The 25110-nt window shown below is 47.4% G+C and overlaps 2 protein-coding genes and 1 long non-coding RNA gene across 13 annotated transcripts; 2 read left to right on the forward strand and 1 right to left on the reverse strand.

Moving 5' to 3' along the window:
• The first annotated feature begins 3814 nt into the window (after positions 1-3814).
• RBM3 (RNA binding motif protein 3) lies at positions 3815-10039 on the forward strand. Of its 10 annotated transcripts, none has more exons than XM_045860632.1 (7): positions 3815-3951; positions 4532-4651; positions 4820-4926; positions 5575-5692; positions 5781-5880; positions 6315-6400; positions 6713-6951. In XM_045860632.1, the coding sequence occupies exons 2-6, from the start codon at positions 4549-4551 to the stop codon at positions 6373-6375; spliced, it is 489 nt and encodes a 162-aa protein (XP_045716588.1). In that variant the 5' UTR covers positions 3815-3951; positions 4532-4548; the 3' UTR covers positions 6376-6400; positions 6713-6951. The 10 variants fall into 10 exon arrangements, with proteins under 10 accessions (XP_045716588.1, XP_045716591.1, XP_045716593.1 ...); XM_045860635.1 differs by lacking the exon at positions 6713-6951 and adding an exon at positions 8941-10039 and having other exon boundaries at positions 3910-3951; XM_045860637.1 differs by lacking the exon at positions 6713-6951 and adding an exon at positions 8941-10039 and having other exon boundaries at positions 3910-3951; positions 6315-6396.
• Positions 6957-18366, reverse strand: LOC123832804. The gene is made up of 3 exons (XR_006788110.1): positions 18232-18366; positions 17771-17875; positions 6957-7638 (listed from the first exon to the last, which is right to left on the reverse strand). It is a non-coding gene; the product is annotated as an uncharacterized LOC123832804 (long non-coding RNA).
• Positions 17841-25110, forward strand: WDR13 (WD repeat domain 13). Of its 2 annotated transcripts, none has more exons than XM_045860630.1 (10): positions 17841-17965; positions 18299-18378; positions 18976-19216; positions 20062-20171; positions 20279-20409; positions 21007-21314; positions 22168-22348; positions 22450-22591; positions 23911-24029; positions 24433-25110. In XM_045860630.1, the coding sequence occupies exons 2-10, from the start codon at positions 18338-18340 to the stop codon at positions 24615-24617; spliced, it is 1458 nt and encodes a 485-aa protein (XP_045716586.1). In that variant the 5' UTR covers positions 17841-17965; positions 18299-18337; the 3' UTR covers positions 24618-25110. The 2 variants fall into 2 exon arrangements, with proteins under 2 accessions (XP_045716586.1, XP_045716587.1); XM_045860631.1 differs by having other exon boundaries at positions 17921-17965; positions 19010-19216.

Genomic DNA, 25110 nt, shown 5'->3' on the forward strand with positions numbered 1-25110 from the left:
CTCTCCTCCATGTTGCCTTGAGAGGGCCCTTGTCTGCCCTATCACTGCAGAAATCATCCCAGCCACGAGTACAGGTGTCTGGGGGGCTAGTGTCAGGGCAGCAAACAACCTGCTGGTGGTGACACCTAGGGAAATGACCTTGTCTGAGGGTTTAAAGATGAAACCCCTGCCATAGGAATTGTCAGGTGGTGTGATAGCAGATGGGACTGAGAGCTCTGTTTCTGTGGTGCCTGGGACTGTCCAATCTCTGGCTTGTCTCCCCACATATCCCCTAATCCTTTGAAGTCCAGGTGATTGAACAGAGTTGAGTCTGGCCTTCAGCCTTCCCTTAAGATGTTTTTCCAGCCAGAACAGCTGCTCATATCAGGGGAATATGCACTCAGCACCAAAATAACTAGACACTGGGACAGTATACCTCCCAGAGAAAAATAAACTGGATGTATTGTCTATTACTGCATAACAAATTACCCCCCAAACTTAGTAGCTTAAAACAACAAATCAATTTTCTCAGTTTCTGAAAGTCAGGAATTTGGGGGCAGTTTAGTCCAGTGGTCCAGGGTTTCTTCCGAGGTTTCAATCAAGTTGTGAGCCAAGACTGCAGTCAGCTGAAGGCATGACTTGACTGAAGGGCCCACTTTGAACATGGCACACTCATGGGGCTGTTGGTAGGAGACCTGAGCCTCTCCACGGGCCTCCTCACAGCACATGGTCCCAACAAACAGGTGAGAGACTATAACAAAGACAGAACCACAGTGTCTATTTATAACTTAACCTCAGAAGTGATATTCCATCACTTCTGCTGTGTTTTCTTGGTCACATAGACCAACCCTAGTGCAACATTGGAGGGAACTATACAGGAGGCATGGATTGTTGGGTGCTATATCAGAGGCTGCCTTCTACACTGGGTGACATACAATATCTAAAGCAGAAGTATTGAGACAGATGAATAATTTTAAATATAATAGATAATATAAGAAAGATAAAACAGAAACACAAGACATAAAAAACGCCCAAAGAAAATAGGCATGAGTATGACGGTAGAAAAAAAGGAACAGAATAACACTAACTGGAGAATATGAAATGAGATGTTAGAAGTTTTTTAATTCTTTTTGAAAAGATTTTATTTATTTTTAGGCAGAGGAGAAGGAAGGGAGAAAGACAGAGGGAGAGAAACATCAATGTGTGGTTGCTTCTTGCACACCCTCTACTGGGGACCTGGCCCGAAACCTAGGCATGTGCCCTTATCTGGGAGTTGAACCAGCGACCCTTTGGTTCACAGGCCAGCACTCAATCCACTGAGACACACCAGCCAGGACTGATGTAAGAAGTTTTAATGGTAATTACAAAAACAGAGCACAGAGACCCCCTCACTGGATTTTTTAAAAGGTCCAGTGGTATATACACACATACAAAGATTTAGAAATGTTGAAAATGAAGGAATGAAGAAAGGATACAGCAAGGGATTTGTAATTGGACCAAGGGGCCCCTGAAAATCAACAAGAAGAAAAATACTGGAATATGGGAACTGGCCTAATAGGAACATAGACATGAAGAAGCAATTTCATGAGGAAACCCAAAATCAAACAAGTACATGAAAAGTACTCAAAATCATTATCAATCATTTTGAAATACAAGTTAAAAAATTATGAAATTTGTACCAGATAGACTGGAAATTTTTATTCTTTTCAGTGCAGTGTCAGAAAGGAGACGGGAATGGAGCAGGTGTGCAAGATGGAGGGTGAAAGAAGGAGAAGAAAGGAGAGGGGAAGAGAGTGGAGAGGGGCAACTGAGTGAGCGGGAGGAGTGAAGCGGGAAGGATGGGCAGAGGGAGTGGGAGCTAAACTGGAAAATTTAGAATGCTGGGTAATGCTAACTGTTGACAGAGACAGGGGAATGTAAGCACCTTCATTTGTTGTCCCACTCATTCCAGATAACAATCTGGCTGGCACTGCTTACAAAAATTAAATATGTACATGTCCTATGCCCCAGCTTATTTTCTGAGTACACATCCAAAAGAAATTTTCACACTGGCCCATAAGGGAGCATTCACAAGGCATTATTTATCAAAATGGGGGTGTTGGAGGCAACCCAGTGTCTCTTGTTGGGAGCACCCAGGGATAAAATGATGCAGTGGATGTACACATTGGAGTTTATTGCAACCATTAGAAGCAACATATAAGCCCTGGCTGGCGTAGCTCAGTGGATTGAGCACGGGCTGCGAACCAAAGTGTCGAAGGTTTGATTCCCAGTCAGGGCACATGCCTGGGTTGCAGGCCATGACCCCCAGCAACTGCACATTGATATTTCTCTCTCTCTCTCTCTCTATGTCCCTCCTTCCCCTCTCTAAAAATAAATAAAATAAAATCTTAAAAAAAAAGAAGCAACATAGAGATTAGATGCACCCATGACAACACAGAGAAATGTTAACATAATGCTAGCTGGGGAAAAGAATATAACTACCATTTAATTAAGAGCATGGACAAAATGTGGATTTTATATGATATAACAAAAAAGATACACATTAAACCCAATAAATTGGTGAACTGTGGGAGGAAGAAAATGATATTCAGGTGCAGGAATAAAAGAATAAGTAAAATGAGATTTGCATGGAACAAAAATGACAATGTGTCATAAACTATGGAATATGATCAGAGGGCAGACACTTTGAAAGGCAAACAAGCACCCCCTTTTTTTGCATGAGGCTCAGATTCTCTGAGGGCTATCCAAGACCAGTATGTATGAGGACAATGAAATCTGTTTACATCCATCCTGGACATAGGTCTGAATATGGCAAAAGCCAGACAAGTTCATTTTGTGGATGCATGTGATACTGTACTCTGAAAGTTAACAAATCTAGTCTGTTTTGGGGGATGGGGCTGACCCTTAGAAAACTACACAAGTCCATTCTATGGATGAGAAATGTAGTCTTTGAAGGCAAACTAACCCATCCCTCCTGGATGGAGAGCTCAGAAACGAAGTCTGTCAAATCCATTCACTGCAAAGGTAGCTAAGACACGCTGAAGGCTGCACAAGACCAAATCGTGGGTAGTAGATTCAGGCACACCTTGCTTTGGATAAGTCTACTGTGTATTGTCAAAGTTCTTTCTGTGGATCAAGGGCTCAGTAGCCCTGAGTGACAGCAAAAATTGTTTCGTGGACTGGGAATTACTTCCTTCGGAGATTGGAGCATCCAGTTTTGTGGAAGGCATCTCACACAGAATACTGGTGGAGAAATCAAAAGACAGCCTTCAGGACGCTGTCAGATAAAGATGAGGGCTGAAGTCAGAAATGAGAAGGAATGATGCCAGGAAAACGGGTACCATAACAGGCGGCTAGATGTTAGGTACAAAGAAGAAAACGTAGAGGTCCGGATCAGACACTGAGAAAATGTAGGGTCTGATGTTAAGAACTATGAAGGGTCAGGGAAAGTGGGGGATTAAATATCGGGCCCTTGGGGTATAAACCATAGGGCCCTCAAAGGATATGAGGTTAGAGGGCTAGAAGGTGAAGGAGGTTATCAGAGGGCGGTAATGTCATCAGAGACATAAAAAAAAAAAGACGACTGAGATCCTGAGAAAGTCGTCAGAACCAATGGGAAAATGACGTCAAAGGAGTAAGGGCAAGAACAGAAAGGGATGTGTGAGAGAAAAGGTTCATGCTCATAAGGGATGAAGATGGCTGGGGCCGGAGGGATGCTTATGTCATTCTGCACAGACCACACAAAGCTCGCCTCGGTTCCAGAAACATAATGAGCACTTCGCTTCCTTTGCTCGGCGGTCCTTTCCTTCCACCCCTCCCCTCGCTGGCTTCAGCCAATCGGCGCGCGTGGGGGACGTTCCGTGACGTGTAAGATACGTACACTTTATTAAGCCTCTTCCCGCGCCCCAACCTCCTCAGTTGCTCTCCTCTTCAACGGTTGCTGTCTGTCTGGCCATTCTACGTAATTTCTAGGTAAGCGTAGTCTGACTTAAGAACCCTCTCCTCTCCTCTCGGGTGTGCGCCGCGCCGTCCTTGAGCAAGGCGCGCGAGTGGGAAGAGAAGCGGCTTCAGACACCTAGGGTTGGGCTTCTCTGGGGCGGGTGGGTACCGTGCTCCGAGGTTAAACTTTTGGTTTGGTGGGAAGTTGGCACATTGTATCCAAGCACCAAGAGTGCCAGGAGGGGCTGAAGGCATTGGTGGCCGGAGTGATCATGCGATGGCCCAGACTTGCGGGGTGGGGGTGGGGGGGTGCTTTTCCCACGTGACTACCGCCATCTTGTTCTGCGGGAACAGAGTGAAAGTGTGGGTGTTCTGGGCCTGCGCGGCGTCACAAAATGACTGGCGTGTTGGCAGGGGATGTGGGCATGCGCGGAGGAAGCCCTCAAATGGCTACCTCTCTGATCCTGTCCCACGGATTTCCGTCTTCTTGGTCCGGCATTTTCGTTTTCCCCTTAGTTACGTGTCTGTTTTTGTTGTCTCCTTTCCTATTTATCCTTTCTTCAACCTCTTTCTCCCTCCCACTGTTCTCCCACCCTTTTCCATATTCTTATAGGACTCAAATTCACTGCCATGTCCTCTGAAGAAGGGAAGCTCTTTGTTGGAGGGCTCAACTTCAACACCGATGAACAAGCCCTGGAAGATCACTTCAGCAGCTTCGGGCCAATTTCTGAGGGTGAGACGTGGGCCAGACTCATAATGGATGGGTATGGTAGAGGAAGTCTGGGGCCCCCGGGTTTTGGAGAATCTGATAACTTTTCATTGAGTCTTAGTGGGAGGGGTCCGTTCTCCACCTGATACCTGTCACTTTTCCTCATATCTATCTTCTCTTTCTCTTCCCCAGTGGTCGTCGTCAAGGACCGGGAGACTCAACGATCCCGAGGTTTTGGCTTCATTACCTTCACCAATCCAGAGCATGCCTCAGATGCCATGAGAGCCATGAATGGAGAGGTGAGGCCTTCTACCTGCATTAGGGCCCTGCCCCCATCTCTGCCACTTCCACTGTTCTTTCTGTTTTTCCCTCTGTGTCTGCTAGGGGCAGCGCGGCCACCAAACCCCACGGTGCCCACTCACAGGAGCGTGACTGCCTTCTGTTCTAGGGGGTGGAGGGCAGCGGCAGACAGAGCCGGGCTGCCTGGGAGGCGACGACTGGTCCTGCATGAGGCCGAGAAGCCACCCGTGGATGGTTGACCTTGACCTGCCCTGGGCTTAGGTAGTAGAGTCTGCAGACCTGTGGGCCTGGCCCGGAGAGGACCTCGTGAGTCTTCTGGGATGGACTCTGAAGCCTCAAACCAAGAGAGGTGTCTGTCTAGCCCTTGTAGTTGGGCAGCTTAGAGGAGTGGGGAGGAGAACTCACCTGAGATCAGTCAAGATGTAAGTAGTAGCAGGGGAACATGGTGGATTCAGGTCATTTTGTGGGATTCTGTAGCTCCTGATAAGGCCATTCTGGTCAAAGGAGCTTGTTGTGAACATGGCACCCAGAATCTGGTGCCCAGCAGGAGTTTCTGGGTTCTTTTGCCCACCTGCCCCGCCCACTCTTTCCTCACCACTTCCCTGGGTGACCACCAAGCCATCCTCTTTGTGTCTCCTCATACCTAGTCTCTGGATGGTCGCCAGATCCGTGTGGACCACGCAGGCAAGTCAGCCCGTGGAACCAGAGGGGGTGCCTTTGGGGCCCGTGGGCGTGGTCGAAGCTACTCCAGAGGTGAGTACAATGGTAAGTTTGATCACAAGGTCTGAGGGAAAACCAACTGTTGGTGGTGTGTGTCTGGACAATTGCAATTTAAAATAATTGTTTGTCGTAGGTGGTGGGGACCAGGGCTATGGGAGTGGCAGGTACGACAGTCGACCTGGAGGATATGGATATGGATATGGATATGGAAGGTCCAGAGACTATGGCGGCAGGTGGGTAACCAAGGGGTTTGGAGCACTCTGGTGGCACTGCCTTTCTCTTTAAGAACTGGGCTGCTTGGGTGTTTTTTACTGTGGTGTTACTGTTTGTTTTACAAATTATAATGAAACTAAAAGAAATATGAAGTATAATACTTTGAGTTACGTGTAATGCATTGGCAAATTGTAAGATACTATAATTGCAGTATGTGATGATGTGTATGTTGTACCGTGTTGGTTAGTTGTCTATTGCAGTAATGTTTAGTATGATTTAATGTACAATGTAACTTATAAGCCATATAATTATGTGATTTCTATATAATGTTCGTATGCTTCATATGTCTTGTTTTGCAAGTATTAAAGTTTTATAATGTGATGAAATATGTAAATACGGTTTTTACTATTATCTGGGGGTATCTGATACATTCCCGCAACTGTTTTTTCCCCAGAAGCCAGGGTGGTTATGACCGCTACGCAGGAGGAAATTACAGAGACAATTATGACAACTGAGATGAGGCATGCGCACCTAATGTAGGTGAGGCTTGTAGGTTGCCACTGAACAGACCCTGTTGTGTTCCCTCACCTTTACCCTGCCTGCATGTATGTCACCTGGCCCACCTGACAGCATTCCTAGGCCTCCCTTGATCTCAGGTGCTTGTCAGGGCTATTCTGCCTTCCAGGGTATAGGGGAGGGGTATCTGAAAACCTTGTACCCCTGTAACCTGCTGGGCATGTAGATGAGGGTGTGTAGTTGTGAAGTCCTCAGTGTCCTTAACAACCCCAGGAAGTGAGCGTGTCACTTGTTCCTTCCTGGCATCACAATTCTTCCTCTTCTTACTGTTCTCAGATACACAAGGAATAAAACTTCTGATCCAGGATCGTCCTTCCAATGGCTGTATTTATAGAGTTTTGGAGCTACACTGAAACATCTGTTTTAGTACATAAACATATTTTTGAATTGAGCTCCCAAGGTAGCTTGTTGAAGACCTTTTAGAAAGCTCCGTGTGTTTTTATTTTTAGTTTTCTCTCCCGTTTCAAGACAAATTCTGAGGCATTTAGTTTGTGCTCTCAGGATTGGTTCTGGCAGTTTGACCAGACTCTCCCCCAGAAATCATGTGCATCTAGGGACATTTTAAAAACTCATAGACAGTGTTTACCATGTTTAGGAAGCAATTTCCAAATGTAACTATAAGAAATTAAGAACATGATTACTTAGAGGTGGTGTTTTTTATTGAAATCACTGACCTGATATATAGATGTTTCTTAAAATACTTGTGAATGTCATATTTTTTTAATACTGGAAGAAAAATATTCTGTTGTGTTTTCATGTAGCATTTAGGATGTCCTTCATGGAGCTGATTAAAAAGATGAAACCTGAAAAACAAATCGATATTGATAGTGCTTTTATCCTTACTCAACCCAGTTTGTAATGTAAGAACAGGGAAGATCACTGGGAAGGGAGTCTTTGAGCAAAGGATTTAGTTGAGGGGTGGGGTGGGCAGGGATTGCCAAAAATTTAAAGTTTGAGATTGATTTGGGTCTATGCAAGCACACCATAGAGGTACTGTGGGTTCATTCTACACCACAGCAGTAGGAGTGAGAGTCTCACTATAAAGAGTCACACCCTTTTTGCTGGTGGAGGGCTTTGGTTTCCATTTGTTAAGAAAAGATGTGTGAGGTGCAGTAGAATGGGATATGCTTGAGGTGAAGTCCCCTAATAAACCAGAATTGGGTTTCTTCATGGTCCCATTGTCTTGATCTTGCCAGCATTTCCTGTTGAGGATAAAGCCAGTTTATTAGGCATATGGAGCCATTGAGAACAGTTAGCCACACCTTCCACCACAGGGGGTCATAAGGTGGTGGCAGAGGCCTGGACTACTTTTGTGCTTCTAGTTAATGTGAGTTCGTTCCTCAATTCTCCCTTTAGTCAGGATTCTGGTGGCTGCATTGGAATCCCATAGGGTTTAGCCTTTCATCCTAAATTTCTAATCAGTTGTGTCCATGGCTTCCACCTGACTGATGTTGAGCTTAAGTGCCAATAGATTGAAAGTTTCAAAACAACCTAAACTGCCTTATTTTCAGATTACTGGGACTTAACATTAACAGACTGATCATGTTCCCTCAAAATGTGTTGGAACCCTCCCTGATATAATGGTATTAGGAAGAGAGGTCTTGGGGGGTTACTTGGATTAAATGAGGTCATGAGGGTGGGGCCCTCATGATGATAGACAACTCACTTCCCTGCTCTGCTCCATGTGAGGACACAAGGCATTCTGGAATAGGGCCCTCACCAGAGCTGAACCAGCCTGATACCTAACTTCCAGCCTTTGGAACTGAGAAATTTCTGTGTACAAGCCACCCAGTCTGGTAGCAAACTAGACTGACAGCATGGGTCCATGTATTATGAGTACCAGTATTGGCAGCCTGGTTCCCAGGTCCACCAGCTAGTTGGGACAGGCCCCAAGGACCCTTCCTCCCATCCAGATGGTCCTGCCAAGCCCACAGCAAGGTCCAGAGAAGGGTGTTAGGTGCTGGACCTTCCAGGACCCACGGCAGTGAACCACTATTAACTGCCTTGTGAGGGGGTGAGGAGAGGCTTCTCTGTTGCTCCTGAGGGAATAAAATGTCCTTACCACCAGTGTGGCCTAAGAATAGAATCCCATAATTAACTACCAAATTCCTGTAACAAAATGACCCCCCACGTGACATCAATAAAGACCGTAAGTAGCCTCCTATATCTGAGTGACACCTTGATCAGCTTGTTCTGCTCTCCTGGTTTAAGGTGCCTTGTAGTCCAGCCCAGGGAGGCCCAATCTCTATTTGCTCTAAGGAATGGGTCCTAGAGAACAGTTGGGTTCTTTTTGCAGTGAAATTGCTGATAAAATTTCCTGACAAAAATGCCCATTAGTCCTCTGCTTAACCAGGATCTCACTAATGTGCATGTTTCCCCAAGAACCTGCCAAAACCAGAAACTCCCATACGCTGGCCTTGGGAACTTGTGTCCCAAGGCTTGTGAAGACCAGATTCCTGGCCTGCAAATACTTCAAGTTTTTTAAATATGTTTATTGATTTTAGAGAGAGAGACAGACATCGATCGGTTGCCTCCCATACCCACCCTGGCCGGGAATTGAACTTCCAACCTTTTGGTGTACGGGACAACGCTCCAATCGACTGGGCCCCACCGGCGAGGGCTGCAAATACTTTTCAAGCCCTGGATCGAGCTCTTACCAAAAGCTATCTACAAACATCCCATAGACAACCCCTGCACTTCAAGTTCCAGAGTAAATCCCAAGCCCTGACCCTCCCACCCCAGGCAAGCTGAATCACTGTTGCCTTAGGTTCAACATGTATAAAAGGAATAGTGCTCACCTGATGGTGGGGTCAAGGATGTTAAATGCAACATGTATAGAACAAGGTAAATCCCTGATACCCCCATATCCTCCCCCCCATTGTAGATGTAGGGGTGTAGAAAACTTTCAAATAGCCTCTTAAATAAAAATGCTGTGAATACTTAAGGTATGTCAAAAAAAAAACATTGGACAAAGATCAGTAGCCAGTGTTCTTATCATTCCTCTGCTTATCAAGACAAAATATTCCCGGTTCTGCCCTGGCTGGTGTGGCTCAGTGGATTGAATGCCAGCTTGGGGTCACTGGTGCGATTCCAGGTCAGGGTACATGTCTGGGTTGTGGGTTAGGGGTATGCAAGGCACATTGCTGTTTCTCTCACTTCCTCCCTTTCCCTCTCTGTAAGTAAAATCTTGAAAAAAAAAAAAAACCACACATGCCAGGTCCCTGTCCAGCTGCATACCTCTTCTATCTCCCCCCGCCCCCGGGCTAACATAAGGATCATGATCCCTTGTAATTCATCGTGCCCCAAGATCTGAAAAACCAGAAGGGTGTTCCATCTCAGTGTGGAATACACATACAGTATACTGGAGAAATGTTAGTGGTTATGGAGAGCCTCCCTAGAACCTGTGGGAGGGGGGACTTCAACATAGAGTGAATGCACAAAGACAATTAAGGCTTCTAAATTGTTACACGTAATCTGTGGAGCCCTGACCGGTGTGGCTCAGCTGGGTATCTTACTGCAAAGTGAAGGGTTGCCGATTTGATTCCTGGTCAGGGTACATGCCTGGGTTGTGGGTTCAGTGGGGCATGTGTGTGAGGCAACCAATTGATGTTTCCCTCCCTCCCCCTCCCTCTGGAAATAAATTTTTTTGTAGTTTTTAAAAATTTATTTTTTAGAGAGAGGGGGAGGGAGGGAGAAAGGGAGAGAAACATCAATGTGTGGTTGCTTCTTGTGTGCCCCCTACTAGGGACCTGGCCTGCAACCCAGGCATGTGCCCTGACTGGGAATGGAACTGGTGACACTTTGGTTGGCAGGCCAGCATTCAATCCACTGAGCCACACCAGGTAGGGCTAAAATCTTTTTTAAAAGTGAAAAGATCTTAAGACACTTACTTAAAAAAATACCATGGCATTGTTCTGCATAGACATTTCTAATATGCCATCAAGTTAGATTTTTAAACTCAATTTTAAACTTTCTGTAAGCAAAACTCATCTCTGAAAGTTTCCTTTACTCTCTAGTTCTTAATAGTTTTCAAAGCACAGGATTTGTGATCAATTTTTAACTTTATGACTGCAGTCCACGGTGATAAGTACATTTTTCTTGAGGTACAGTCCACCCATTATGAATGAAATTTGCAAAGTTCCCTGATGTTTCTTAGTTTATTGTACTTTAACAAAGTCAGCTAGACTGCAACCATTCATATGCTATGGAGGCTGCAGTTTGAAAAAATGCTGTTTAAAATTGTTGAATCTGGGTGACTGGTACATGAAAGTTCATTCTATCAATACTAGTGTAAGTTTGAGATGTTCCATAATAAAAAGTTAAAAAGAAAACTGTTTGAGGTGTGGTTTGTTGGACTTCCACATTGGCATGGGAGGTAGGTAGCTGTCATCAGTTTTCTGAAGGCCTGCTTTGTGTCCCAAAGCCCTCTCCATAGTTGCAGGCATTTCTATTCCAAATGGGCCTCAAGATACCATGGTGTATAAATGCTAGCTTCTATTTCTTTCTTTGTTTTAAAGATTGTATTTACTTATTTTTAGAGAGGATAAGGGGAGGAGAAGGAGAAGGGAAACATCAATGTGTGGTTGCCTTCTCTCGAGTGCCCCCTACTGGGGACTTGGACCACAACTGAGGCATGTGCCCTGACTGGGAATTGAACCGCAACCGTTTGGTTCACAGGCCCACACTCAGTCCACTGAGCTACACCAGCCAGGGCTATTTCTTGACATCTGATACTCCTTAAGTTAATATTTTCCAGACACTGGCCCTAGAACCGCTTCCTGCTTCCCCACCCATCATGACCCTTCTAGCTTCTCCAAACGGAAGGAACATCTGTTTGCCCAGCACCAGAGGTCCTGCCTCCCCTCCTCCAAAACCCAGGGCCTCTAAAAACCTGTCTCTTCACCTGTAATGTGGGGTATAATACCCATTAAATGAGTCAAGACATGGGGAACATCTAGAACAGTGTCTGGTAGATGTAGTCAGTAATGTTATATAGTGCCAGATAATAACAGGGACACAGCAAAGAATACAACATATTTCTTTCCCTCAAGAATCATGCATGTATTAGAGGGGTCCACAGACAATAAAGTAGTAAACTGGTGCATAAGGTAACACGAGTGTCAAGCATTAAGGAAAATAAAGGGAGGGGTGGAGAGTGATGGGATGTGGTATTTATTTTTCACGAGGTGGTCAGGGAAGGCAATTCAGAGGAGGAGACTTTACAATAGAGACCTCCAGACAGAAGGAGAGCAAACGAGGAGGATATCTGGTGTAGGACAATGGTTCCGCCACCGTGCTCTGTGTGCCTCGCACGTCTCCACATAAGCCAGGTAGGCAAGCTGATCTAAGTATTGGCAGAACACTCTGTGATCTTCAGAACACAGAGCACTAGAGGCTTGTGAGGAAATGCTTTGAGGCCAGCTCTCATTAACCTCCCCATCTAGCAAAGAAGCTGTCATGAGACAGTTTCTCATTGCCTGAGGTTCTGATGAAGTCAGAGGTGTTCTAGAACTCTCCTCCCCCCGACTTGAGGGTATAGAACTGGTTAGTCTGGAGCGAGTTCCTCTGCAGCAGGGTGCTGTAGCACTCATGCTGTAGTGATCTGGCCCCTTACATTTCAGTGCTACCTCCACGAGGAACACGAGCTGGCATCTGAGACTATTCTTGCTTTTGCTATGTAAGTAGCAAACACCCGAATCGAACAAGGGCTCGTTTCTTTACTGGCCAAATCAGTCAGCCTTTCCCAAACCTGGGAAAGAATTACAGGCAGAAGGAAAAGCAAGCAAGTACAAAGGCCCTGAGGTGGGAGTGTGGTTGGTGTGTGTGAGGGAACAAGGTCAGTGCAGCAGGAGCAGAGAGAGCCAGGGGCAGGGGGCAGGAAATGAGGTCGGGGAGCTGACAGGGGCCTGGTATGTGGGGCCTCACTGGCCATGGGGAGGACTTTGGCTTTTTCTGTGAGAAGGCTGGAGCCACAACATGGGTCTGAGCAGAGGAGGGCCTTGGGCTCCCTTGGGCTGTAACAGGACCCACTGGCTTCTGTGAGGACACATGAGGGGGTGAGGGCTGAAGCAGTGAGGAGGACACTGCAGTAGTCCAGGCAGTGGAGGCAGTGGAGGCAGTGGACATGGAGAGGAGTCGGATTCTTGATAATTCTGAAGGTGGAACTAATAGTATTTGCTTGCAGATCAAGTGAGGAAGGTGAGGGGAAAGAAGGTGCTTGTTATGAATCCACACTAGAGGAGCTCACACGGAATAATTTGGCAGTTGGTGTTAAGTAGAGTAGTGATGCCCTGGGCAGGTGGCTTGGTTAGAGCATCTTCCCATACAACAAAATGGTTATGGGTTCGATTCCTTGTCAGGGCACATACCTAGGTTGCAGGTTTGATCCCTGGTCAGGGGGCATGCAGGAGGCAAATGATTGATTTTTCTCTCTCCCTTTCTCTTTCTCAAATCAAAACAAACAAAAAAAGACATATCCTCAGGTGAGAGTTTAAAAACAGTGTAGTAATTAAGAACAAGGATTCTGGAACCAGGTGACCTGGGTGTAACTTCAACTCCATTGCTTACTGAGTGCTCTTGGGCATATAACTGTTTGCCTCAATTTCCCCATGTATGACACAGGATAATTGTACCAATTTCACAGGGTTGTTGTGAGGATTAAATAAGGTTTTCTATGTCTGCAAAGTACTTAAAACAGTACCTGGCACAGAGTGCTTGGTATTAGTAATATTACTGTGGGGTGAGTTGACATGTTTACTGCATGAGTACATAGAAGAGAGCGTTCCAGATCCCAGGAACAGTTTGTGCAGTTTTCAAAGGATGTGCAATTAAGTCAGTGTGACTGGAACATACCCTGATTGAGGAAGAACAAAGGATGAAGTTGGAGAGTAGGCCTATGAGATCAGCTTCTCCTCAGAGCAGCTGGGGGCCACTGTGAATTTCAGGGTGGATCTACCAGTGCAGGAGAGAGGTTGGGAGAGAGACAGGAGAGAAAATTGATTTAGGACTTGATGCAGGAGCATGTACAGAGAGAAGAGAGAAAGGAATGGGCACTACTGTAAATACTGCTGGCTGGTTACCATGTGGTTTCTGGTGCCCAGGATGAGAAATTTAGTCCAGTTCTACTTCCTGCCTGGTCCAACTGCTAGTTCTAAAATATTCTACATCTGTGACCATGGGAAGTAAACCCCTTTAGGGGTCACTTCCCTCATCTTCAAAGTGGGGTTCGATGTTGCACCTACTTCATTAGGGTGGCCATGATAATTACCTTGATGGATGTTATAAGAGCTCAGTAAATGCAGGTTATTACCAAAAGCAAGCGGGCTTATCCCAGGAACACAAGGGTGGCTTAACATCTGAAAAGCAATGAGATGTAATCCAGTGTATTAGCAGAAAAAAAAATGGGAAGAACTAGGGGCTGTACCCATTTCACTATACTACCTGGGACTGAGGTACCAAACCCAGGGTCCAGTCTTTCCCCGGGCCCACAGTGTGGCCCTGAACCTCTCACTGAGTCAAAGGAATTGCAAACCAAAGAGCAGAGCAGCCCTAGTTCCAGCCCCGCAAAGTGATTTCTTCCCCTCTGAGAATTGGTCACTGACTGGCCTCACTGGCCTTATCCACACATTCGGCATCCAGAGCTGTGTCTCTGGCTTCTTTTTATTCTGGTTCCAGCTTAAACTTATTTCTCATCCCTTTCCCCATCCCACAGCTCAGCAACACTAAGGGAACTATTTTAATGACAGTAAATACCAAATTCTAAACGATCTTCATTATTGCTTATTTTTTCAGTTAGAAGGGCATTTCCATGAGTGGAGACCATTTGTCTGAGTTACTGCTGTTGCCCCAGTGCCTGGCACCCAGTAGGGGCTTGATCACTATGTGTTGGAAGGCTAGCTCCCTGTTTCAGTTTGCTGGGGGTGTTTGAGTGGTTTGTGAGGCTTTTCCTAACTGCAAGAATCTTGTTTATGACTCATGCCATGGAGAGTTATCATCATTCAGATTTTGGGGACCATGAGAACTTTGGCTTCAGAGGCTAATGTTCTCCTATTAGGAAATGGTAAAATGTCCAACGCCCACTTGTCCCATATTGGAAGAAACTTCAGGGATGAGATAAATAAGGACTTAGCATTTACACTCCAGTTATACCTCAGTCCCATGTCTCCCCCAATTACTCTCTGGCCTTGATTCTTGTCACCCCCAAGCTACCCAGGCTTTCCCTCAAATCATATTTGTTCCTAGGATAGACCCCAACTTCAGGTTTCATTTTAGCCTGTGTTAGTAATAAAAAGTGGACATAGCTCATGTGGTCCAGTGCTCGCCTTTGCATTTCTGAACTCTGGGGGCCAAATAGGCAGGAGGTGTATGAAGGAAGGAGTCCAGGACAGACACGGCCCTGCCTGTTTCTGCCACTATTTGAGTCACTATTGTGATGTGGTATTCTCTTCAAACAGCTCTGGCTTACCTGTCTTTTCTGTCCAAATCTGTTTTAGTTTGTTCATTTGGCTAGGACCCTCAACTGTCATTCTGACAGTGAAATAGCCCTGATCCTGTTAGAGTGAATAGGACCTGTGGTCCCCTATGGGCTTGAGCTTCTTTTCCAGAGGTCATGAGATGGTAACCAAGGTCACTCACAATCTCCAGGAACTGATTCTCATGACTTGATACCACAGGCCTGAGACTCTTTTCCCCACCCACTGACTTGCCATTCATGGTGAGAAACTCTGCCCCTTCTCCCCAAACTCCCAACAAACTGAAAGTTGTCTTCTATCATCAGCTTATTATTCAAAACCTATTTTTTAATCTTCTCCCAAGGATATGTTTGTTGATTTGAGAGCGGAAAGGGGAGTGGAGGGAGAGGGGGAGAGAGAGAGAGAGACACTGACTGGTTGTTCCTGTATGCACTCCTACCAGGGATCAAAACTAAAACCTAGGTATGTGCCCTAACTGGGGATCAAACCTGCAACCTTTTTTGGTGTATGGGACTACACTCCAACCGGCTGAGCCACTCAGCCAGGGCAAATCCTATTTTTAATCCAGTGAGAGTGTGTAAAAGCTTAAGAAGAAAAACTGAAAAAATGCAGAGCACCTAATAGGTGAAAGAAACAGTTGTGGTCATTCTTTTTTTTTTTAATTTTTAAAAGATTTCATTTATTTATTTTTAGACAGAGGGGAAGGGAGGGAGAGAAACATCAGTGTGTGGTTGCCTCTCACGTACCCTCTACTGGGGACCTGGCCCACAACCCAGGCATGTGCCCTCACTGGGAGTAGAACCGGTGACCCTTTGGTTTGCAAGCCGCTGCTCAATCCACTGAGCCACACCAGCCAGGGCGGTCATTCTAATTCACATTAGTTCTGCACCATATCTACCCTCTGGCAGATAGATCTATTAATGGGAAAAGTTTTTAAAACATCTAACAGTAGCCAACACTTAGTGGGTATTTCCTCTGTTCCAGATGTTAGTCTAAATTTTACAAGTATTAACCTCATTTAGTCCTCCCAATAACCCTATGAGGCAGTGTTTTTAGAGGGGGAGACTGAGTCACAAAGGAGTTAAGTGACTTGCCCAAATACACAGAGCTCCAGGTTGGCAGAGCCTGTGGCAGTGATCAAGGTATACTGCCTTGTACACATTATTTTACTACCTCTCAGAATAATAGCAAACTATTCACGAAACGGGTCTTATGAACACTTCTTTTTATCCTCGCCTGAGGACATGCTTACTGATTTTACAAAGAGGGGAAGGGAAGGAGAAAGAGAGGGAAACATCACTGTGAGAGAAAAACATCAATCCATTGCCTCCTGTATGGACTCCAACTGGGGACAGACCACACCAGCAAACTAGGCATGTGCTGTGACCAGGAATCGAACCAAACCTGTGACCTTTCAATTTACAGGACAACACTCCAACCAATTGAGCCACACCAGCCTGGGTATGAACACTTTTTATGCATTAGTTAATTTATAACAACCCTATAATTGGGTTGTTTTATCTAGTATCTTATAGCCTTATAGGAATGAGGTTTTAAAAAGTTTTTGAAATTTTAACATATAGATATTATAAAAACAACAAAAGAATCAACTCTGGTAGTGAGACAGTAAATCTCCCTGGCTTCTCTGACTTTCCTGTGACTTCTTCCCATCATTTGTCTTTGGAAGGAGAGTGGTGGGATGAAGGGCAGGGCTCTGTCCAGGGAGGGTCAAGGTGAATGGGAAAGGCACTGATCATAGCACCCTTTATGGTGAAATGAACATGGAAAAAAACCCAATGCTGGTCACAAATAGGGAACCAGTTTAATAAAAATGTCACTCTTGAACTCTCTGAGCTTCAGATTTTATCATCTGGAAAGTGGGGATAGTCAGTCATAGGTCCCAAAACACTCAGTTATCAGGATTAAATAGATTAATACATATAAGTCACTTTGAACAGTGTCCAGCACATTGTCCAATAAGTTATGCATTTGTGCAGTGAAATAGTTTATTCTTCAGCAATAATGAAATAGAAGAGTATTTAATATCCTATAAAGACACCAGTCGCTTAGTTACATGGCAAGGGAGGTGCCAAATCCATAAAACACAATGTGGTCTATTTTTATTAGAACACAAAAAAAGGGCAATACATTTTTGGACGTGTCTCCTCATTTCAGGTGGCTTTAGAACATTTTTCAGGTTGTTGTATTTGTGATAAAAATACTGTAATAACAGTTTTGAGAATTGTATCAGTTGATGTTAAGATCCAATAGGAAGCTACTAAACCTTGTATTTCAACTTTGTAAATTGTATATCCTGACCACGTTAAGATGAATAGAGAGGTGGTTTCCTGTTGAAGTCGCAATAAGGATGATTCAGATAGGCTTCTGGGATTGTTCCGCCTAATTATTTAGTGATTCACGCCCATACCAAGTTTCCTGGAAGCACCAAGCCCAACGCCACACCCATCCGGCGCTGCGCGCGCGCTGGCACATACACACACTCCCACTCTCCTCAAAGAACCTACTCTTCCCCTCCTGGGGGTGTCTGGAGGCCCATCAATTACTCTAAGAACTGATGAACTTTGTAGGGCCTCTGCATGTGTGATTATTTTATTCTCTGCTTCAAATCTTGCTTGGCCAAGATTGTGCTACTAAAAAGCCGCTTATACACCGCTCCTTTACAAGAAAATGTTTACTTTTTTTGAAAGTCGTATATCTGATTTTTAGCGAGTGCTTCGCATACTCGCCCCTGTCCCTATGGCCATTGGACATTATTCTTGTGTATACAAAAAGTGCCTTTAAGCACGGGGTGAATTGAATTTAAGGGGAGGAGCCTCCGCCCTGGTGACGGAAGCTACTGTACCTTAGAGCGCCTGCGTAGGTCTCCCACGCTATGGGGAAGATTCCCATCCATTCGCTCTACGCTTGGCAGCCCTTCCTGGCAGCAGGCAGCCATCTTGCCGGGAGCCTGGGAAAGGGAGAGGAGAGACAGAAGGAAAGGGCGACACTGGTCTCAGGGCCGCCCTGGGGGCCTCAAGAGCCGGAGGCAGCCCCGGAGGTGGTCACTGATCTGGGCCCTGTTCTTAGACCCGAAAAGGGAAGGCGGGCGGTGGGGGCAAGATGGGTGGGGACAGCCCCCTAGGATTGCTAGACTGGGGGAGGGGCGTTGCTATGGCGACTGGGGAGGGGCGAAGTCAGATCAGAATCCCTGCTGTGAGCCTTCCGGGAGCTCCCAGAGCAGGGCTGGGGTGTTGACCATGCTAACAGCCGGGTGGGATTTGACATATCGGCGTGGAGGGACTCAGTGTCTGTGGAAATGATCACCTGGCAGAAGGGGCGGAACTAGATCCCTTCACTTGAGACGCTGACATTCCAGGCCCTTGTCCTGCAGGCGCCCGCGGGCGGATACGGCGGAAGAGGAGGCCGGGTAATGGCCGCGGTGTGGCAGCAGGTCTTAGCAGTAGACGCGAGGTGAGACGTGGGGTCAGATCCCAAGGGAGCGGAAACTACTGTGGTGCATGCGCAATGGTGATAAGTGAGGCTGGGCGGGGAAGTTTCTGTGGCTGCGTGAGCATGCTGGGGAAATGCAGTCATATATGGGCATGCGCAAAAAGTGTGTTATTAGAACCTTTGGGTGTGGGGGAGGTGATGGAGCTCACGCTGGTGACATCCTATTTCCCACCATTGCTCGCCAGAGTTAATCTTACTACCATCATTTCTCTAGTCTCACCCCATCACCATCCCATACTGATCCCTTCCATTGCCCCACACTAACCATCACCATGTCAGACTGACCCCTACTATTGTGTACATTGACCCAGCCACCCCATATCGAATTAAGCAAAGCTGCAGACTGCCTCCATCATCCCCATACTGACCTCATCTCCATGTCCATTCTTAGTAAAGACACACTCGCATCCCATTACCAGAGGAACCCCCATCACCACTGCTGATCACTTGCCATACTGACCCCTACCTGCCACACACCTCATTCTCCTTCCCTATCCCCTGAGCTGATTGATTCCCTCTGTCCTGTGCCTGCTGCTCGCCTGCCTCCTGCCATCGCAGGTACAACGCGTACCGCACACCAACGTTTCCACAGTTTCGGACACAGTATATCCGACGGCGCAGCCAGCTACTACGGGAGAATGCTAAGGCTGGGCACCCCCCAGCACTGCGTCGGCAGTACCTGAGGTTACGTGGGCAGCTGTTGGGCCAGCGCTACGGGCCTCTCTCCGAGCCGGGCAGTGCTCGTGCCTATAGCAACAGCATCGTCCGCAGCAGCCGCACTACCCTTGACCGCATGGAGGTGAGCTCCCTCCACACCACCTACCATGCATACTACCTGCCTTCATGTATATTCACGCAACAGACTTGTCAAGCACCTGCTATGTGCAACGCATTGTTCCAGACTCTTAGGATGAGCAGAGGGCAAAAAGAGATAATATATGAGATAAGTCAGTAAATGGACAATAAATAAGATAAACAAGGTGATAAGTATACAATAAAGATAAATAGGTGCCCTGGCTGGCGTAGCTCAGTGGATTGAGCGTGGGCTGTGAACCAAAGTGTCGCACTTTCGATTCCCAGCCAGAGTACATGCCTGGGTTGCAGGCCATGACCCCCAGCAACCACACATTGATGTTTCTCTCTCTCTCTCTTTCTCCCTCCCTTCCCTCTCTAAAAAATAAATAAATAAAATCTTTAAAAATATATAAATAGGTCAATAAACATAGCAAACCAAATAAACAAGTCAATAATTACCATGGCTTATAGTGAGGCATGCTAAGATACAAAAATAAAGTAGACTGGGAGAACAAATCAGGACTGGTGCAGGAGATAAAGGGAAGCTACTTTTTATGGGTATGAAGAAGGAAATCCTCTGTGAGGAGTTGAAAATTGAGCTGAGACTTGAATGAAGCAAGAGACTGAGCTGCATGGTTTTCTGGAAGGCATTCACTCTTTATCTACTGAGTGGGGCAAGGGTGGGAGAAAGCTAACTAATGCAGAGGCCACCACAACACAGGTGATGGTGGTGGCACTGGATGGGGTGAGAAGGGATCTGGTCCTGGATATATTTTGAATGCTCCAGACCTCATAGGTTCTTGAGGGCTGTTTGCAAGATGTGCCCACCCTGACCCTCTCTGTTCACAGGACTTTGAGGATGATCCTCGGGCCCTGGGGGCCCGTGGACACCGCCGTTCAGTCAGCCGAGGCTCCTACCAGCTACAGGCACAGATGAACCGTGCCGTCTATGAGGACAGGTAAGCACCAGGGCTGAGGGTTTGTAAGGAGGAGAGGAGCCATGGGCAAAGGCAGGCTGAACACTAGTACCTTCCTCCTCTCACCTCCTACTCCTGTTGGGGCCCAGGCCCCCCGGCAGTGTCGTGCCCACATCAGCAGCAGAAGCAAGTCGAGCCATGGCTGGAGACACATCGCTGAGTGAGAACTATGCCTTTGCGGGCATGTACCATGTTTTTGACCAGCACGTGGATGAGGCAGGTGAGCCAGTAGATAGCAGGTCCCATCACCATGAATTTTCCCCAGTTGTAACAACCACCCAGTATATCCTTTTCTGGAACACAAAGTCTCTGGCCCAACTGTGAGGGAGGAATTATCCATGAAACCTTTCACAAACCTAAAAGCCCTCTACAAAGTTGTCTGCAAAATCTCAGGTATTTTGTCTACCATAAAGGGGCTCGGCATCTTAAAAAATCCCTTTGGAGAGGCTTCTGGGGTCACAAGTCACTTGAACAAGTTGAAAGCTTTTGCTGCACAGAAATCCTCTTGCAAAGGACAGACCGGGTCTGGCAAACTGCTAAGACCTTGGGAATTGTAAAGTGCTTGCTGAGATGTGGAGGCCTTTTCACACTGTGGAACTCTTGCAATCCATACAGCACCTGCTAAGATGTAGGAAGCTTTTGGCAGAGGGCTTTCTGGGGTTCCAGCTTCCTTTCTCAGTGAAGGAAAGCCCTTTGGTTAGACCACTGTGCCTAGTGCAGTGGGTTCCTCCCCTCAGCTCACACGTCAGAGCCTTTTATAAACAAAAAGCATCTGGTGAGTGTACTGACTCCCACAAGTGGCTCCTTGGCATTGCAGTCCCAAGGGTACGCTTCGCCAATGACGACCGGCACCGCCTGGCTTGCTGCTCCCTTGATGGTAGCATCTCACTGTGCCAGCTGGTGCCTGCTCCACCCACCGTGCTCCGAGTGTTGCGGGGCCACACCCGAGGTGTCTCCGATTTCGCCTGGTCCCTCTCCAATGACATCCTTGTGTCCACCTCACTCGATGCTACCATGCGCATCTGGGCCTCTGAGGACGGCTGCTGCATCCGGGAGATCCCTGACCCTGATGGCGCTGAATTGCTCTGCTGCACCTTCCAGCCAGTCAACAACAACCTCACTGTGGTCAGGCTCCAGGGCGCCTACTCACCGGGGGCGGGGATGCTGGGCCAGGAGGGCTGTTCTAGGGCATCAATATGCAGGGGGAGGGAGGGTTACCTCTAGTCCATCACCACAGTCCCCTGGTAGTCAGATTCAGAGGGAAATAAGTCAGAATGAGGACATGCAGCTCTCAGTTTGGGTTGGCCTCACTGTGGTAGACTACAGGGGTGACTAGTTCGCAGGGGCAGGGTCGTAGGTCTGCCACTTCTTTGGTCCCATCAGCTGCAGTCCTACCATTTTCCAACTGCAGGGGCTACTGGTTGGGGAGTAGGATTACTAGTTGGAAACCTCATCTCATCTCAGTGGAAGCTTGACTGAGGTCTAACCTCAGGATAGAGAGTCAGAGGGTGGGCAGTTGGGGAAGGACATGAAAAGCCTGGCCTGGCTCTGAGCAGGTAGTAGAGGGGAACTGGCCAAGTGGTCCTGTGCTCTGGGATCCTTTTAGTTGTGGCGGCAGCAGCAGCCCCAGTGGAATCAAGGCTCCAGGAAGGGCCAGCCAGGGAGTGGATGAGCTATTATCAAGGGTCTGGGATAGTGCTGTACTTTGCTGAGCACAGGGAGCGCTGGCCAAGGGGAAACAATATGGGTCTGTGACCCCTGTAGCCCCTGCAGCAGCTGTCTACTCTGGTCAAATTGCAAGAAGGGTTGGCTTGGGAAGACTGTAGGCCTGGGTCACCTCTACATTACCCACCATGACCCCACTGTGATTAAATTTCAGTAGGGAGAATCGAGTCCCATTAATAGCAGTCCCACTGTGGTCAGATTCAAGGTGGTACTGGCTGGGAGCAGGATGATGGTATGTGGTTCTCACCCATAGGTGGGGAATGCCAAGCATAACGTACATGTCATGAACATCTCCACGGGAAAGAAAGTGAAAGGTGGCTCCAGCAAGCTGACAGGCCGCGTCCTCGCTCTGTCCTTTGACGCCCCTGGCCGGCTGCTCTGGGCAGGCGATGACCGAGGCAGTGTTTTCTCCTTCCTCTTCGACATGGCCACAGGTAGGCAGGTCCCAGGCCTTCATCTGAGTGCTTGCACTCCTGCCCTCCTGGTACACAGGTCTCCCCCTTACTTTTGTCTCCTGTCCCCTCCATGGTTGCAGGGAAGCTGACCAAAGCCAAGCGTCTGGTGGTGCATGAGGGTAGCCCTGTGACTAGTATCTCCGCCCGCTCCTGGGTCAGCCGTGAGGCCCGGGACCCCTCACTGCTCATAAATGCTTGCCTCAACAAGCTTCTGCTCTACAGGTCGGTCTCCCTATCCAGCCACCTGGAGATGTAGGGCCTGCCGCCTCCATCAGACTAGGAGGGGAGGCCTATCTCCTTCAACAGGCTAATTTCACTGAGAAAAGAGGTCCAGGTTCCTCCCCCTCTTCCTCGTTCTTAGCATCATTAATATAATGATGAGCTCAGTAGTGGCAGTAATAGAAATAGTAGTAGCTGGCACTTAGGTAACAGTTGCTGGTACCAGGTCCTATTCATAGCTTCTCATACGCATCACCTCATTTAATCCTCATAACAACCCTGTGAGGTGGGTGCTGTTATGACCATTTCACAGACAAGCGAACTGAGGTGTAAAGTGGACTAGGGCCCCTTAGAAGAGTGACCTGTTTTCCTTTCTCTCTCTCTCTCTCTTTTTTTTTTTTTGAGGCAGAGTTTACTGTCCCCACTCACATGTGTCATGTTTCTCAAATGCAGTTCTCAGCCTTAGCCACATACTGGAATGACCTGAAGGGCTCCCAACATTCATGACCAGGCCCCAATCCAAGTCAGGGATTTCAGAAGCTCTTGGGCAGGCTGGACATCAGTATATTAAAAGTTCCCCAAGTGTTGTCCAGCCAGGTCTGAAAACAGCTGCCTGACAGGATGCTTGCCATTTTGCTATTTTATTTTTCTTCTCCCCTTAAAAATTATTTTATACACAAACACTGACAATTTTTAATTTAAGTGTACTCCTGAGTTTCTTGCCTCTTTCCCCCATCCTCTGCCTTCTCTCATCCTCATTCCTGCCACACTGGCCGCCCCCTGCCATAGTTAAGCATAATAACAACTTCATATGTACTGTTCCATGCTTTACTCCCTCTCCCACAGTCCTCAGCATGTACACACCCACACATTTCTAAGGGAGAGTCATTATTTTACAGAAGTGGGTTCCTTTTACATCCTTTTCCACATCTCACTTTTCTCACCAGATGACGCTATGGACATGCCTCAGTTCATGCCTTTGAACAGCTGTGGGGTAGCCATGGTACAGGGGTGCCAGAGTTTGGTCAGCCATTTCTTCTCTTTGTACACATCTGAACACCAGAGCTCTTAGAGGCCCTTAGAAAGAGAAACTAGTGAATTACACTGCAGAGGCTTCCTATTTCTATCAACATTTAAAGTGTCCAAACTGTCACTAAATCACATACCAGCCCCTGCTTTACAGGTTTCTGCCATCATCTCAAAACTGGATTTCATGAACCTTGAAAAGAACTCAGGCACGGGGGTGGGGACACAGGCTACTGCACCATGCGTTCACCTCTGGGCTGAGGCCGTGCCCTGACCTGCTCTCATTCTCCCCTCAGGGTGGTAGACAATGAGGGGACCCTGCAGCTGAAGAGAAGCTTCCCCATTGAGCAGAGCTCACACCCTGTTCGCAGCATCTTCTGCCCCCTCATGTCCTTCCGCCAGGGAGCCTGTGTGGGTGAGTTCCATAGGGTTGGGGTGTCTGGGTGACTGAGGAGGGGCAGGCACTGGGGCTGGTGCTGGTGTGGCTCATATGTCATGACACCTTAATGCCCTGACTTCTGGGCCTTGAGACCTGTCATACCCCAACAGCCTTCCGCTTTGAACACAGAGCCCCAACCAGCCCAGAAACTTCATGGCATAAGAAACAGACTTCCCAAAGAGCTGAGAGACCTCACTTTCTAGACACAAAACCAAAACAGCCAGTTAACCTCCCATCTAGATAGGGCCCCCCTACACCTCCCCAGGCACGCTGGGACCTCATACCTTGGACATGACTCCCTCAACACCTAAGTCACCTCAGAGACTTCACGTCACCACGTGCAGCACCTCCTGATGACCTCTCCTTCTCACCTGGGCAGTGACTGGCAGCGAGGATATGTGCGTACACTTCTTTGATGTGGAGCGGGCAGCCAAGGCTGCAGTCAACAAGCTGCAGGGCCACAGCGCCCCTGTGCTGGACGTCAGCTTCAACTGTGATGAGAGCCTCCTGGCTTCCAGTGATGCCAGCGGCATGGTCATCGTGTGGAGGCGGGAGCAGAAGTAGGAGCCTCCCAGCCCTGCCATGTCCACCTTCCCACCTGGCCCATGCTCCAGCCTTGTGTTTGTAAATAAAGTTCCTGTGCTTGTACCGATGGCTGGCTCCCAGGGCTGCTGGGGGCAGAATAGTAGAGAGGGCAGCTCTAGGGCCCGAGATAGGAATGGCTTCACTTACTCATTCACTCATGCATGTATTGATTTATTCCTTCCTTCAAGAACCATTTACTGACTATCTGCCATGTCATGGGCAACACTTTAAGTGTTTTACGGTCATGCATTGGACGGACATTACTGAGTATTCACTGTGTGCCAGGAACTGTTCTAGTCTCTGGGGGTACTGCTGTGACCTAAACTGACAAATCCCTGCCCTCCTGGGGCTTGCTTTCTAATGGAAGCAGGTAGGTAACAGAAATATTTAATAGGTCAGCTAAAAATGATTGTTGTGAGGACAAATAAAGTGAGGATAGGAGATACCATTGCAGGAGTGGAAGGTTGGCCTC

This window comes from Phyllostomus hastatus, unplaced genomic scaffold (assembly GCF_019186645.2).
Source record: "Phyllostomus hastatus isolate PE091 unplaced genomic scaffold, TTU_PhHast_1.1 phas_scaffold_200, whole genome shotgun sequence".
Taxonomy (NCBI): Eukaryota; Metazoa; Chordata; class Mammalia; order Chiroptera; family Phyllostomidae; genus Phyllostomus; species Phyllostomus hastatus.